Source organism: Leuciscus leuciscus (assembly GCF_965113295.1).
Source record: "Leuciscus leuciscus genome assembly, chromosome: 9".
NCBI classification, from domain to species: Eukaryota; Metazoa; Chordata; class Actinopteri; order Cypriniformes; family Leuciscidae; genus Leuciscus; species Leuciscus leuciscus.
The window spans coordinates 20,433,664-20,450,789 of record NC_138733.1 but is presented as its reverse complement, the minus strand read 5'-3'; the positions used below and the strand labels follow the sequence as shown (position 1 = coordinate 20,450,789).

Below are 17,126 nucleotides of genomic sequence, written 5' to 3'. Positions count from 1 at the left end.
CAGCAGCTGCGAGGCCGACTCGCCTGTGTTACGCTCATCGGCAAGTTCTGATGACAGTTCTGTGATCTGAAACATACATATGATGAGAAAACATTAACTAGACGTGGCACACGTGCTCTATGCAAACTTTAGAGTAGTGTATGAGCTCATCTCACACACATATGCAACACTTCACATCTATATCATCACTCACATATTTCACACAGGGACGCTAGCTTTTTGCTATTGTCTTAAAATGGTGATGGTGTGAGGTCTGGGTGTCTGTGACTGTGTATTGTGAAGGTGTGATTTTGTACAATGATATAATATTAACATACATAGTACCAACTTGTAGAAATGTTATTATGGATGCCTTAAAATGGACATATATAAATGTAGGAATGTATTATTGATCGAAATATTGATTTGCACATTAGAGAACAATGCATGAAGCATGAATTTATTCAAAGATATATATCCTAAGATATATAATCTACGATTCCTATAGACCTGCCTCTGTTTATTATGTTGGTTGCATTATGTAAACAACAATACTGACAAGAAAAAGCTCTTAGCTGGATAACTTTAGCAGCTTTAATAAGTATTGATGTGTTGTATCTAATAATCATGCACTTGAAGATGGCGCCAGTTGTTTAATTTAGTAATTTATTCTAATTTACTTCTTTTGTCATAGCTGAATGTTTACTCGAACACACTATTGCTTAATATTGCTGAATATTGCTGTAACCTTTTAATTTAACTTTTTTACAAAAAGTTAATTTTGTTTAATTATTGTATAAAAATATTATACAATTTATATATTGTATCAATTATACATTACAATTACATGTTATTATTATATAAAATATATATATTATTTAAGTATATATTATTGTATAAAAACTATATATTATTGTTTTCTGGAATTCATTGAGTCATTGCTTTAATTTGTTAATATTTATAATATGTAACGTTTTAAATAAAAGGGGTATGTTAATTAGCTTAACCCCATTCATTTTTGCTGTCATCTCAAATTTCTTATTGAGAATAATGAATTTTCATTTGCATCAATTACTGAAACTTTGGTATGGAACACCGTACAAGTATGTATGCAACTGTGATATGCTCAAATGACATCAGCATGATAATTTTGTGTAAACAATAAAGTTTCTTTGAATAGAATCTGAACTGAATTGAATTTAAACACTAACCTTGCTTTCCAGCCGGTCACTATTGAGTCTCAACTCATTCCTCTCCTTCTCCACTTTCTCCAGCCTCAACTTGAGCAGCTGAATCTCCTCCTAAATACAGACAGACAATCAGAAAACACAATAAGACAGACAGAAGGACAGGATGACAAGAAATTCAGCTGATATATAAAGGAATGACCACAGACAGTTACACATTCAGACACAATGACAGTTACTTTATTTAGTGAAGCATGGAGATAGACAGGTGAGATAAATTAGAAACTGTAACGGAATGGCAGACAGGAAGAAAGCCTGCCCTGTTTGGAGCCTTAGCGTCTCTATTACCGCATACCTCCTCCTACTTTCCAAAACTCTTCTTTTGCGAACTTGAGAGAACTGCGGAATATAGCCAATCGGTTGCAGCTGTGAAATCTGTTTGTGCAGAGGAGATGGTGACTCTGTGTTTGTTTTTTAAAAGCAGGCTGTTTGGAGGCAGTGTCAGCACCCGTCTGTCTCTCGCAGGAGCACGCCTGACTGCATGGCTACACAGCACTCAGCGGGACGCGGCCCAGTGAACGAAACGCGCATGCACGCGCGCACACACTCTGTGACATGCTAATGCACTCCCCCGCGGGAAGCAGAGTTGCTTTTGATCCAGCATGCTACATAGGTAATGTATGCATACACACAGCCCTGCCACTCTCCACACACACAAACACACACAGGACTCTACAAACACTTGGATTGAGGCGAAGCCGTAGAGACAGTAACCAAAGAGACGGGTGATTTGGGTACGATAGAGCTGCTGCTGAATTGGAGAGGGACCCCCGCGGGGCGGAAAAACCGAGAGGTGCATTAAAAGCCACACAGATGGCCATTGAATTCAGCTGTACTATTTTCAAAAGGCAAAATCTGTACATGACATGCCGATTTACAGCATTTAAAGTGGTTAGTGAAGATGACAGGTGCTTACGTCTTTGCCGCGGATCTGCTCCTCTGTCAGTTGAACCTCGATGAGTGGACGGACGGTGGTAAAAACCTTCCACCAAGGCCAGCCCTTCACACCTCGGTTCTTTTTGATGTTTTTCTGAATGCAGCGGATTGCCAAGTCCTGGATCTGAAAAACAAGGACATTGTGTTTGTGACTGTGTGTGCTTCCTATTGCTGTGCTAGTGAGAAATTGTCAGGTCTTTAGGTCTTGTCCATGTGAAGTACAGTAGCTCAAACCAATCAGAGCCCAGATGAACAAAAGCAGGCCTGTGTTTGGAGGCCCAGGGCCCCACAGTCAAAGAGCTTCCCTTGGGGGAACCAGCTCTGAATGGACCTTTTCAACTCGGGGATGTCCAGTGCGGTCCGCAATAAGCCTGAGGGTGGGACTCTAAACTTCAGGGGTTCTTAATGTTTACAGAGGTATAATCAATCTGAAGACCCAAAAAAAATGTGGTAACACTTTACAAGTTCCCAGGTTAGTTATTAAAAATACTCTTCATTGTTAGTTCATGCTAGCTCAGGTCCATTAAATAATATTTACAGATACAACTTTTAATTTTAATAATGTATAGACCTTATTCACATCAGCGCCGTCTCTTCAGTGGGTTGTACTGTTATTTAATGTGTTTTCGGATTGTTCTGCTGACGAAACACTGCAAAAATATCTTGCCAAGAAGTTTCAGTAGACAAAAAACTCTAGACCACATGAGCTGTGGAAAATTATAAGTAATCAGGGAGCTTTATACAGCGGATGCTATTAAAAATATAGTACGTCTATCACAGCCTCGCTTTTATACCTGTCATGGCACTGCTCTGAATAAGGTCTATTAGTAAATGTTGAAATCAACATTATATGAGATTAATAAATGTTAGTTCACATTAACTAATGTAGTTAACTAATTTAACCTTATTTCAAAGTGTTACCAGAAATATTTAATAGATTTAATAGTATTTTTTAAATTAACATTTTAAATTTTTATTTTATTATCTAATATGATAATAAATTAATATTTATAAGGTACCGTATTTAAAATGTAATATTTAGCAGAAATTAATTTAATATTTAAATAATATTTTATTTTATTTATTAATGTAAATTTTTTTTAAATAACACTGAGTAGGCTTTATCAGTTTCACTATATGCTTAAATGATGCATTGACATGTAACTTGCAGAAACTTTTGAATCCTTTTCAATGATTCGATAAAAGAATCGACTCCTATTTCACATATATTATTTTGAAATTGAGAGCTTATATTTTTCATATTTCTGACATGGCATGAACGTAAAGTCACAGTTTGAATAAACACTGCTTTGTTTCACCAAGCGGACGTTAACACTGCTTACACACTCACCCTTAGCAAAAACACCCATTAATGGTGTTGATCACAGGAACACATTTTCTTCAATGAGGCTGTCAGAAGGCTATACAGAGGAGTGATTTTGGACTGTGTAGAAATGCAGCTAGAAGCAAAAGCCCCAAGCTCCTTTGAGTAATTCAATTAAACTTCAATACTACTTGGCAGCTGATTTAAACCCTGCGTAAGATTTACATGCTGCAGGAACAGGGACGATTCAAATAATAGAGGATTATCTGGAAACCCAATTAGACAGGCCCAATTCAGCACATTAACGGGGCAGAGTCTGCGCGCGTTGCATTCGGACTATGTCTAATTTGTCACGCCGAGAAAGATTCGGCACAGAACAGAGGCGGCGCGTGGCCGACATATGCACCGCAGCTCATTTGCCACGCTTTGACCACAACAAACGCCACAAACAGCCATCTAAACAGCTTGCAAGAGACGGCGAAATCAGGAAGAGCTTCCTAATTAAAATGGCAGTCTGGAGGAAATGGTGTCTGTGAGCCCTGGGGCCTGGCAGGAGGAACTAAGTGTTCGTATGTAAGGATGCGACACCAACAAAGTCAGCCACAAACCCTCCAACAGGTGTCCGGTGTGAATTTGAATACGGATCAGCAGGTGGCATCCATCCGCATGTATGAACACAAGGACATTTGAGGACACTCACACGTGACTGCGAGGGCACCTGTTCACACTTGGAATGCAACTTGTGTCTTTAGGCAATGAGTTAATTAGACACACAATTGGCATTCGTGAAATTCCCAGCTCCCTCTAGTGTTGTTTTCGCTGAAAGTCAAAGAAAATTTGGAAGGAGCAGGCCAGCTTGCTTCAAAGGAGCCCACGTGGAGTTCTCTGTTAAGGCACCCCCCCCACAGTGACAAACAGAAAGAGGGATAGAGGAAAGACAGAGAAATCTGCAGGGACTAAGGGCTTAGAACACGCTCTTAGATAAGTCTAAAACTGGAACAGACTTCAAGGTCCTGAGATCCCTCAATTATCGATCTGAGAGAGCAACAAGCAAATTGATTTTGCATTGTGGCAACTGTGGTTTGCAAAAGGAAGTCTGGTCCCACATGTCTGTCTCTCAGGGATCTGCCATAACGATTCAACTCAACACTTCTTGTCTTGACATTGTTAAATACACCCTACAACACAAATGACTAAGGAATTTCCACTTCCACTTTCCACTTATTTTTTAGATCTGGAAGAGGATATGATACCGAGATTCTGTTTATCACTAGGTCAGGGGCCAATGTCTCGCATAAGCAGACATTTATTATCAGAGGAATGGTTCCATTTGTAGATTATTTCAGCCAGGAACCACACAACAGTTGGGAAGAGACCATCTAATGACAATTAGATCAAATTAACACAAAATTAAATTAAATGAAAATATATAAAAAATAAATTAAATAATACTATAAAATAAATTATATGTATTGTATATACACATTACCATTCAAAAGTTGGGGTTGGTAAGATTTTTTTTATGTTTTTGAATAAGTCTCTTATGCTCAACAAGGCTGCATTTATTTTGTATTATGAAATATTATTACAAATTAATTAACCACTTTATATTTAAAAATATTTTAAAATGTACTTATTCCTGTGATGTCAAAGCTGAATTGTCAGCAGCCATTTTCAGAAATAATTTTATTGTGCTGCTTATTAATTTTTGTGGAAACTGTGATACATATTTTTGAGGATTCTTTGATAGAAAGTTCAAGAGAACAACACTTATTTGAAATATAATTTTTTCCAATATAAACGTCATATTTTCCAATATGTACTGTCACTTTTGACAATTTAATGCACCCTTTCTGAATAAAAGTATTTATTTAAAAAAAAAATCTTACTAACCCAAAAATTTTGAATGGTAGTACATCAGTAATAAATATTAATAATACATATTTAAAAATATGTAATTAAATAATAAAATGTATTTAAACTAATAGACAGTTCGTGGAAGGTTGCAAATAAAAAAAAACTATAAAATTAAATGTACCAATTATTTCATGGCAGAATCTAAAATTCTACTTGTCGGCATTTAAATTAGGTAACAGTCACAAACAAATCCCTTGAGTATCTTTAAAAAAAATCTCATGTCACTAACCTGACAACCTTTGACAAACTGTGGGTACTGTAAGTGCATGGGCATCTGAGGATACGGCCCATGAGGGGAATTTCTACACCAACTGTCCAGTACAAATCCCTAGACTGATTTCTCAGTCTAGCGTGAAGCATAGATTTCTGACAAGCTTGACAAAAGATTTCTTTCTAAGAAAATAAATTCCTCTGGGGACAGGTCGCTGTGATTCAGAGGCATCCAGACAAGGCTCTTTGTGAGGACAATAATTGTACAGAAAGTGGAAAATAACAGTGAACCCTTCAACAAATGGCAAGCCGCAGTCCTTACTCAAGAACTTCGTCAAAGAAATCAAACAAAACCAGAAGTGCAGAAGACTTCTTTTATGGCGACAGCTATAAAGCGGCTCACCTACAAATCAGTGTTACCAAAGACGCCTTACAAGGAGCCGTAAACAACAAAAGCAAAAGAACGCTACACAGGATCTAAAGAAAGAAAACAACCCCTACTAACATCTATGATACCAACTACAGACCACAAGAGAAAAAGAAAAATCTAATTCAAACTCCTTTTACTTACAGAAAAACATCCAGTTAACAGTCTTGACTCCTGTCAGGAGCTCTGAGGTAAACTGAAAACAGTCTCACCAAGAAAAGCCTTCTCTGTTTGTGTGCAATACTGAAAGAGGAAGTGGATGTTGATGAAGTTGTATTGCCAAGACAGCTGACCACCGAGGGCCAACAGCAGCGTGAGGAGTTGCATCGAGCCCACCTCCTCCCATGACATGAATTTTACTGAGACAGGGGGCCCAGTCTTCTTAGGAGAGAGAGACAGAGTCACAGGCAACTGTAGGACCAGCCCTCACGTCCTGAGCCAATCCCACTGAGGGGACCATGAGTGTGAAAGTGAGAGAACAAGAAAGGGGCACAAAGGATCAGAGATTGAAAGGAAGACCGAACAAAATAAAAGACACCGGGGAAGAATAGAAGGGCTTAAATTCAAAAAGAGACAGAGTGAGTGGCAAAGCAAAAATTAATGGACAGAGAGGGGGCAGGCGTGAGTGGAGGGCACGCAGTGGCGGGAGAATCGATAGGCCTGTGATGGAGGGCAGTGATGGAGGGTGGCTTCTTCCCCGGAGATGTGGTGATTGAATGTTATCTGTCAGAGGAGGGCACAGCCAGAGGGATTTTCTCAAGACAGCAATGACATTCTGATGGACTCAGAGACAAACCACACGACAAATGAAGTATGGAGAGCTCTGATTGAGAAAGGGACCGATGCTCAAAAACACAAAACATTTCCATTTCGGTGGGACAAAAGGTGGCGTACAATGTCTTAAATGCTCCAGGGGTATGCATGTTGTGATTATTTAAAGTATGAATTCTTTTTTTATGAGGTATGGAGGACTCACCTTCCTCTTCTTGAAGGCCTGTCGGGCCAGGTAGCCTCTGCACGCAGCTTGAAACAGGGTAATGTTGCGTCTGGTCTGGATATCTCTGTGCTCCTCCAGCTTAGGCAAAACACCTGCTCTGAAGAACACCTGCAAACAGACCACTGCTATGAGATAAATGGAAATAAAACAAACTTTCTCACAATGAACATTTCACTGAATTCATAACATTTGGTTAATGACACACTGTTGTTAATAATAATAGTAATAATAATTATAATAAAGTATATTACAATTTTTGTAAAATGATTATTTGTATGTATATGATTAGTTTATCTTCTCAGATTTTTTTTCCGATTTTTAAACATTATATGTACATAAATTGTCTAGACAAATATATACATATTTATGTAAAATTCGTAGTCATAGATTTTCCAATCTGCAGTCCCCCTGTCAAAAGTGTGAGGAGTTCCTTTAAACTGCTGCCCATGCTCTGTTTACTGCTAATTTTCCGCTCTGTGGTGGGGTGTCAAACCGAGTTGGATTAACACTTCAGAACCCTACTCCATTAGGCCATTTAATCAGAGAAATTTGAGGGAAGTGGACCTTTCCAGACGTGCATTCATCAAATTCTGTGGACATGGTCTAATTGCATTAGCATTCTATTAGTTTTAAAGATGGATTAATCTAGAGGAACAAAATCCTAATTAAAAAGGCACCGGATTCATGGTGTACCTGAGCCTGTGCTGGAAAGAAGTGGTCCTTTGGGAAATTGGTTTGATATACAGTATATAGTGGCGTACAGTGGTGTACGAAATTAGGAGATTTTTAAAATGTGATTTACGGGTCATTGACAACAACAACAAAAAACTTCAAAAAAGGTGTTTTCTAAAAATCTTTTTAAAACTGATGTAATGCATATTTTTGAGTCATGAACAATACGTTTAAACATGTTTCAGTTGTTAAATAACATTCCAACGTATTTCAATTAATTTTTTTACTGTTTTTATGCAAGGCAGTCCAACCAAATAGTTGTATGTGTATACTGTAGTTGTACCACCTGACATGAAAAGTGTACCTAGTACCCATACTTGAAATTAGCCGTTTATACCAGTGTTTGAGAGGGATTCTCTGCCACAAGCATCAGTTGGGGTCCTCTGGATGATGCATTATCTTTACTGTTATTGCCTTTTCAAGTAAGGGATAATGTACATCCAGCTGGTTGTTACCTCAGAATAAACTCTGACAGGGTGATCAGGACCCCGACGTGAAGCAAGGGGTCTTGCATCAGCCTGAAAGGGTTTATTCTGAGATAACAACTAGCTGGATGTACATTATCCCGCTTATTACACGGCTACTTGCCACAAAAGTAAATAATTAGACACGAAATATTGATCCGAGTCTAAATATTTTATTAGGTCTTTAAACGCAAATCTTCTGTGGAGAGAGTAGTTGCTAGCGCGGCAAGTTCAAACTAGACAGACATTTAAGGGATACGGTACAGTCATACCACTTATTACACAGCATTTCTCAACATAAATAATTATGGGGATAAGAGATACTGTTTTGAGATGAAACCGTTTTAAAATCGTACATGTTTGTTCCCTTATAATCCAACAGTGTACAAAACAATAGTCGCAAAATGGCAGCCGCAGCGTTTGTATGAAAGAAGAGAGTCCACGATTCTGGTACTTCAGTTACCTGGATGAGCCTGTGTTATCTGTTTTCAGCGGTTGTTATCCGGGAATAACATTCCGCTGGATGTGGCGATTAACCAATCAGAATCAAGTATTCCACAGAGCCGTGTAATAATTCATAATAAAATAGCCATGTTTGCGCTTGTGCCACCCTGACATACAAATCGCTTGACAAAAGTTTTTCAATGATCTCAACCGCTTTAAAACTACTGATATTTATAAAATGTGTTTATATGAAAGGTTTCAAACCTAAAATGATGCCATAGTATTTAGTTTTAAATTTTGTATTATTAAAATAATTTTTTTAAGTAGTTTCTTAGCTTGATAATTTCTTCGGAGAGTTGTACCACCTGGCATTTTGGGGGTATATGTATTATTTAAATTGACAAAAAAATGTATTCAAACTAAATAAGTTTTATTGAATAAAGTGATATATGTCATACATTTATACAATTATTTTAAAGGGAAATAATGAACTTGGGACACAAAAATATGCACTCATGTCATTGACCCATGATTACTATATAACGTTATATAGTACAGGCCAAAAGTTTGGAAACATTACTATTTGTAATGTTTTTGAAAGAAGTTTCTTCTGCTCATCAAGCCTGCATTTATTTGATTTATTTTTAATATTGTGATATATTATTACAATTTAAAATAATTGGTTTTCAATTGATTATACTTTAAATTATCATTTATTTCTGTGATGTAAAGCTGAATTTTCAGGATCATTACTCCAGTCTATCACATGATCCTTTAGAAATCATTCTAATATGATGATTCATTATCAAAGTTGGAAACAGTTCTGCTGCTTAATATTTTTTCATAACCTGTGATACTTTTTTAGGATACTTTGATAAAAATAAATAAAAAAAGAAGCACATTTTTTAAAAATAGAAATCTTTTGTAACAACAATATACACTACTGGTCAGTAATTTGGGGTCAGTCATTTCTTTTCTTTCTTTTTTTGAAATAAATCAATACTTTTATTCAACAAGGATGTGTTAAATTGATACAAAAGTTATTGTAAAGATTTATATTATTAGAAAATATTTTTTTATTTTGAATAAATGAAGTTCTTTTTAACCTTTTATTCATCAAATATATTAGGCAGCAGAACTGTTTCCAACACTCATAATAAATCAGAATATTAGAATGATTTCTAAAGGATCATGTGATAGACTGGATGTCACATGTGACACTGAAGACTGGAGTAATGATCCTGAAAATTCAGCTTTGCATCACAGAAATAAATGATAATTTAAAGTATAATAAATTGAAAACCAATTATTTTAAATTGTAATAATATATCACAATATTACATTTTTTTTTCTGTATTTTTGATCAAATAAATGCAGGCTTGATGAGCAGAAGAAACTTCTCTCAAAAACATTAAAAATAGTAATGTTTCCAAACTTTTGGCCTGTACAGTGTATATATATATATATATATATATATATATATATATATATATATATATATATATATATAAAATTTGTATTACTATCTCTCTATCTCTGGATAGAAAGAGCGAGAGAGCGAGAGAGTGAGAGAGAGAGAAAAAAGGGAGGATGAGAGTCCACTGCTGCAATTACTACTCATCTGAGGGAATGGCAACAAATGCCTCTTGATTGAGCCTTTATCTGGAGCTGCTCTGCGGTATAATCTTCCTTTTCACATCAAAGGCAGCCAGAGCCTTTCAGTGATGTAGAGCCTCAGTTATTGTTATTATAGGAGGCAATCTCTCAGAGCTCCAAGCATCAGATCATAGGGGAGAATGGAGTGTTATGAAATGATTTCATATTCATGTAAAGTTTGAGAGCTTTCCGACCCCATGGCATTCGCTACCAACCCAACGGTACCACAAATAAAAATAAAGGACAATATGTTTACCCGAACCGCTTCTTACAACCCTTTACAACCTCGCAAATTAGAACATCAGGGCTGAGCTACCTACTGGGCAGCCAATACACACACACACACACACTTATCTGCTTTCAGGCAGGTGTAATATCAGAGTGGGACCTCTCCACCTCAGGAGAGTAGCAAAGGAAAATTGAGTTTCATTTCTCAATGTCAGTGAAGATGTGCAGGAAAAAAGGCCTGATATCACCCGAACGAGAACTTCATTCATGGTCCTCTCGAGTCAAATGTAAGATTATGTGGAGATGCTAAAAGACTCACAAGTACATTATCCATAGCATCACAGAGCATGTGTGAAACACTATTTTAATGGATTACATCATCCTAAGAGACTCCGTTGGATGTGTTCATTTGAAGAGCATGAAGATATTGTGTTAGTAGAAATGTCTTTTGCGTGCAGCTTCTTATTAGCCACGTTGCCCCTTGACATTCACCAAGCAGGCCTGTGATTCGCCAGTCTTTTCCACACAAAAGCACCAAAGGTCAGCATGACGGAAAGGTCTTTTCATGGGGTCATATGGCAGTGCTTTCCATGGAGACCAAGAGAATGAAATTCCTCACGAAGACATGGGGAAACAAATGGTAATGGAGGAGTGCAAAGAGAGGACCTTGTGTCTAAGTCTGTGGGGGAGTTTGTGATTTAGACGAATGTATTGTTCTAGGGTGGCAACTGAACAATGACTGTGTTCAATAAGCAGCGATGGGAGTTCATGATTGGTTAGGATCTTGTTCACATCTACACTGGCTTCAAAAAGTATTTGGACACACAAGACACACTTGAAAATGTCTGAATGTCACTGCATTAGATACAAAACATCTGTAACCAAAAAGTGACATCTGTAAACAAATAAAAGCAGAGGTTTTCTCCAAACTATATTTAAAATTCTTTTGCTTGTTTTTCTTTTCTTCATTATTTTTATGTAGGTTTTAAAAATAAATAATTAATAAAAAAACAAAATGGGGGCACTTTATATCAGAACCACCACTCAGTTGTGTGCTACATATAGTGTGTGTGTGTGTGTATATATATATATTATATATATATATATATATATATATATATATAAAAAACACAAATATTTCAAATACAAACGAAAAAATATATATTAGAAAATAATATAAATATATTTTTTATACATGTATTTGCATTTTATTTTAATATGAAAAATAAAAACAAATACAAAAGGTGCAACTGTATATCAGAACCACCATCAGTGGTGTGAATCTCTATACTCAAGTAGAATTTTAAAATGATGGCTGTCAAGTAATCAATTGTGTATTCCCTGGACACATTTTTCTCTATTCCCATTTATGTAATCAGCTATTTATCAGAATGTGATTATTTTGGCTCTCTCTCAAGGCTGCTGTTCTTTGTCTGAAAGCAAAATATCTTGCTGTGCTGATTGGTGTTTGTAGTGAGTTATCGGCAAGCACCAAGCCAGAGTAAACCAAACAAAGCAAGCCGGTGCCTCGCCAGAATCAATCTTTCGTCTACAGAAGATGCACAAAGGGATTTCTGCTTTAATCATTTGAAGTATAGGGGAGACCCAGAGTGCAACCTTCCAGGAGAGTTCATACAATCTCAGAAAACCTCACAATAATTGTCTTCCATGCTCCAACATGCCCGCCAATGAGGCCTGCCAACGGTGCCAGCCATGTCCCATCTGCAGTTAAGCATTATGGGTACAGCATCGGCCCAGAGCAGAGAGTGCTTTTTCGACAGGAGAGGAGGAGATGAGTCTTTTTGGCCAAAGCCCACCCTGCCAAACTTTCCGTCCAGATGTGAGCACAGCGGCAGAGCGGATTAAAGTCGGTCTGTGTCTAAGAGGTGTAGAAGAAGCGAACGTTTCGGCAATCTAAATGGAAATCATGCCATCTGTTTGGAACTGATCCTCGTGACTCAGGCCGAATCTGTATGCCACAAACTGACTCAATGCACTGATCCATAACATAGAGGGACTGAAAAAGTTAAGTAATTTTTTAAGATGATTATGATTGACAAAAACAACAGTGTCAATTTATAACCCTGATATTGTAAAAGTAATTAATTTACTAATTTAGATTAATAGCAGTTCAGCATGAACTCGCTGATTGTCCAGGACTCCAATGAATGCTCCCATTTTAATCAAATGAATGAAATTCACAATAAATCTTGCTGTACTGGCTACAGTGGGAGCATTCTAGTTTTGTTGACTCGCTTGCAGGACATTTTTGGGTGCTAAAATGCAAAAGAGCAAACTTAAAAGTAATTCAAAATTTCAAAAAACGTTTTGCTTCAGTTCTGAAGGCTCATTATTTAGTTCATGTTTCCTCTGTGCTCATTTTTCTGTTGTACCGCGAACAAAAAACATGCACCAATAGATCAGGCTTAAATGCACTCAAATTGGCTCAACATTTCAACAGCATTAGTGCACTCAACAGACATGTCTGTGATTAGTTACAATGCTTAGCCGCTACAAAACGAGTTGTAACTAGATGCATCAGGAATAGACCTACATGGACTGTCTATCATCACTTTTCTGAGATCGCAATTTTTCACATACTTTTTTGGGGGATTATTTGTGAAGCCTATCGGTTATTTGCCTTTCGATCTGGGCCGTTTCCTCTGAGGGTGCATGAGAGTCAGTACCTCCTCAAAAAGCTGAATGAAAAACTCCACAGTACAAAAATAAAACAATGCATATATTATGAAATATGCCATTAAATGAAATTTATCCCGTAATTTACTCACCCTCAAGGGGTATATGACTTTCTTCTTTCAGCCAAACACTATCAGAGTTATATTAAACAAATATATATAATGAGAGCTTTATAATGAGAGTGAATGGTACTATTTTGTTTGAAGCTCAAGCGCATCCATCCACCATAAAAGTGCTCCACACGGCTCCAGAGGGTTAATGAAGGCCTTCTGAAGCGAAGCGATGCATTCTTGTAAGAAAAATATCCATATTTATACAAAACACCGGTCACGAATTAGAAGACTAAAACGAGAATTTTTACAGAGAAATGTCAGATGAGCTTCAGTTTGTTGCCAAGCCCTATTTATTTGAACCGCGAGAGGAGTCTTCTCTCACCTAAGCTTAGGCTACTCCTACGACGGGTCAGAGTTCAATCTTTGGCCGGAACTCGACTCGTGTATGGCTGTAACCTGAAACCAGTGAAAATAGTTATAAATATGGATATTTTTCTAACAAAAACGCAGCGCTTTGCTTCAAAAGGCCTGGATGCACTTTTTTGGGCTTAAAGAAAAATGGTACCATTCACTCCCATTATAAAGCTTGGAAGAGCAAGGATATTTTTTAATATTACTCCAATTGTGTTTGGCTGAAAGAAGAAAGTCATATACACCTAGGATGGATTGTGGGTGAGTAAATTATAGGATGGTTTTAATTTTGGGGTGAACTAACACTTTAAAAAGTGTATAAATCACTTTTCTAAAGTGACACTGTCCAACAGTGACACCACTGGTTAAGGTTAAAGGGTTAGTTCACCCAAAAATGTACATTTTGTCATTAACTACTCAACCTCATGTCGTTCCAAACCTGTAAGACTTCCGTTCATATTCTGAATGCAAATGAAGATCTTTTTTGATGAAATCTGCGAGTTTTCTATTCCTCCATAGACAGCTCATAAAAAAATTGTGAAACTAATCCATATGAATTGAGAGTTTTAGTCTAAATTTTCTGAAGAGAATCGATCAGTTTATATGATGAACAGATTGAATTTGGCATTTTATTCACATATAAACATTGATCAGCGAACAAACAGAAGCTCAACTGAACCAGCTTGACGCCTGAGAACAAACCTCTTGTGGAAGCTCAAACGAACATGCTTGAGCTTTTGTTTGCCACAACTGATTTTAATAAATAGAACAATAATTACATTGTTAATGTAAAAAATACAAAATAGAACTGTTTTGGTTGTTGTTTTCTGGATAGTGTAAGTAATGTTTATTTATTCATCCTAAAAATGTGTCAACATTTAGTGTAACTGGAACATGAATTATTTTATAAAAATATTAAAAAGAGAGTACTTTGTCTCCTCATTTCAGAACACCACTGTACACCACTGCATTTGACGGCAGAAACGTAAATTACATAAAAACTAGAGTGAATCGAATAGATTGAGTAATGCAGGTAAATGAGCCTTTTCTGGGTCTAATATCGCTAACTACATTATTGTTTTTAACATTTAGTTTAGAGGGTGAATGTAAGTATTACTTACTCTGCTCAAGCCCATGTGATAGCTGCTTTTTTCCAGCTCAAGGGACTCCAGCAGCTCTTCGACAGCCTGAAACGCAAAGAGAGACACAGACACATGCATAAAACAGTGAGACAGGCATAAAGATCTAGTGTGCCATCCACTTCAGGGCACCAAGAGGACAGTATGCTGACTGGGGCGCTCTTTCTGTCGAAAAGCTAACCCAGCTTGGGGAAACTGGGTCACAAACAACTGTCTTAATGTCTGACCTCTCTCTTCTACTCACCCATGAGTGCTTTCTTCCTGACAGGATGTCAGGCAAACAACAACAGGGCAGGGGATTAAAAAAAATCTCGGTGGACTGATGACTAATGGAGAGAGTTTGAGCTAAGACCACAGGGATGTATTGAGTGCTCTCTGCAGGGGCACAAGGGCCGACTGGTGAACAGGTTCAGTGAGAGACCAGCAAAAGGCCAAGCCTCAGACTGAACAGCTGCAGATGGATCACAGGTCTAAAGGGGAATCTGCTAATGTTTGGTTACCACAGCGAGACTTCTGTAAAAAACAGCTAAAGCAACATGCAAACAAAGATCGTTCTGCTGAGATGCATTTATTTGAGCCAGTAACATGTTTGTATACTAAAAAGTATAAACTACTATCTGTGGAATAGACAGATATATAATATACATAAAGTCTCAGTCAAAAGTTTGGACGTGTTTATTCATTATTTGTTACTATTTTCCATAGTCTTTACTAAATAAATGAAATATAGATGAAACCGTATTAAAGTTACAAAAGTTATTCAGTCAAGAGCAGTTTGTGATTTTTTGCAGTGAGTCTTTTGTTGTTTGATTAACATTAAAAACACAGACAGCAGCAAGACTATTAGGCTGTTGTCACTTTAAAACATAGTATCAGTATATTGGATCCATGAATTGTTACACATGCATTGTCTTTCTTAACTATTTACCCTCACTTGAGACATAACCATTTATGTTTACTAGGATACTCGGCAAGATTGGCATTTTGACATAATTTTGTGTGAAATTGTGTTAATTTCGTTCAAGCACAAGAAGACATGATAGAGAACTCAATTCAGTTATTTGTGCGCTGTCTGAGAAGCGGCTTTCTGGACATTTGTATCTTTTGCTGTAGTGTGTCAGTAGGAAATATTTCCAAACATTCATTTTGCTATTAATTGTCTATAATTTTGCTATAATAATCCAGTGAGATTTTTGTATGCACAAGCAGTTAACAGGCGGTGGTCCACACTGAGATCTGATCTCACCATCATTGAGTCCATCTGGGATTACATGAAGAAACAGGAAAAAACTGAGACAGACTAAATTCAGAAGAACTGAAGCAACGTCTCTAAGACACTTGAAGAAACTTTCCTGCAAAGCTACAGCACTGTGAAAACTTTTAGGAACTTTTGTAAAAATGCTGTAAAGTGAGGATACTTTAAAAAATAAATGTCATAAATAGACTTGATTTATCAATTAACTTCTATTAACTAAATCAAACACGGTCTCAGTTTTTTCTGTTTCTTCATTTAATCCCAGACGGACTCGATGATGGTGAGATCAGATCTCCGTGTGGATCATACCGGCTGTTGTCAGTATCCTTGTGCATCCAAAAAAAGTATCTGGATTATTACAATAAATGACAAAATGAACGTTTGTAAATGTAAACTGATATTTCCTACTGACACACTACAGCAAATGATATAAATAACTGGCTTAAAACCATTTTTTGGGGGTGAAAATACTAGCGTGTCTAAGACTTTTGGATAGTACTATATATATATAAACACAGAGACACATACATCCACATGAAGTTGACATTAAGACATTACAGGTCTCTAAAGACTCAATAGCAGGGTCAGTGATAGGACAGGATGCCACTGATAGAGTCATCACTCTGGGAACTGATTAAAGCCTATATTGCCCTGTCACCAGAGCAGAGGCGAGATTAAGGGGGAAAAGATGTGTAATATAGCCCATTAATCAACAACACAGCTCTCTGCCCTGAGCACTGTCATAATCAATTACATGGAAGAGCAGCTCATGAAGGAGGAGCCAAACAGCACTCGGAGAAACAACACACTCACAAACACACAAATAAAAAGGACACTCACCCTTCTCTCATCAGTTACAATGTAGTTCCGCCCATGTTTCTTCGTCAGGTGAGGAGTCAGAACATCAAAACGGCGACGGAACTCAGAAAAGACCAAATGATCGGGATAACCTTGAGGACGGAGGAGAGCCAAATGACAGGAGCGTTACAACAGAAGGACGTGTGAGATTC

General features: G+C 37.1%; 1 protein-coding gene across 20 annotated transcripts in view; it reads right to left on the bottom strand.

The window, feature by feature from the left end:
• myo18ab (myosin XVIIIA b) overlaps positions 1-17,126 on the bottom strand; it is a 108,972-nt gene that overhangs the window by 31,626 nt on the left and 60,220 nt on the right. For all 20 annotated transcript variants that reach the window (XM_082180439.1, XM_082180441.1, XM_082180440.1 and 17 more), the window contains 6 exons: positions 16,957-17,066; positions 14,844-14,909; positions 7,017-7,145; positions 2,143-2,286; positions 1,191-1,280; positions 1-66 (listed from right to left, as the gene is read on the bottom strand). The exon at positions 1-66 is cut by the window's left edge and continues 54 nt beyond it. In XM_082180439.1, coding sequence (XP_082036565.1) covers positions 1-66; positions 1,191-1,280; positions 2,143-2,286; positions 7,017-7,145; positions 14,844-14,909; positions 16,957-17,066 — 605 coding nt within the window. The remainder of the gene's footprint in view (positions 67-1,190; positions 1,281-2,142; positions 2,287-7,016; positions 7,146-14,843; positions 14,910-16,956; positions 17,067-17,126) is intronic.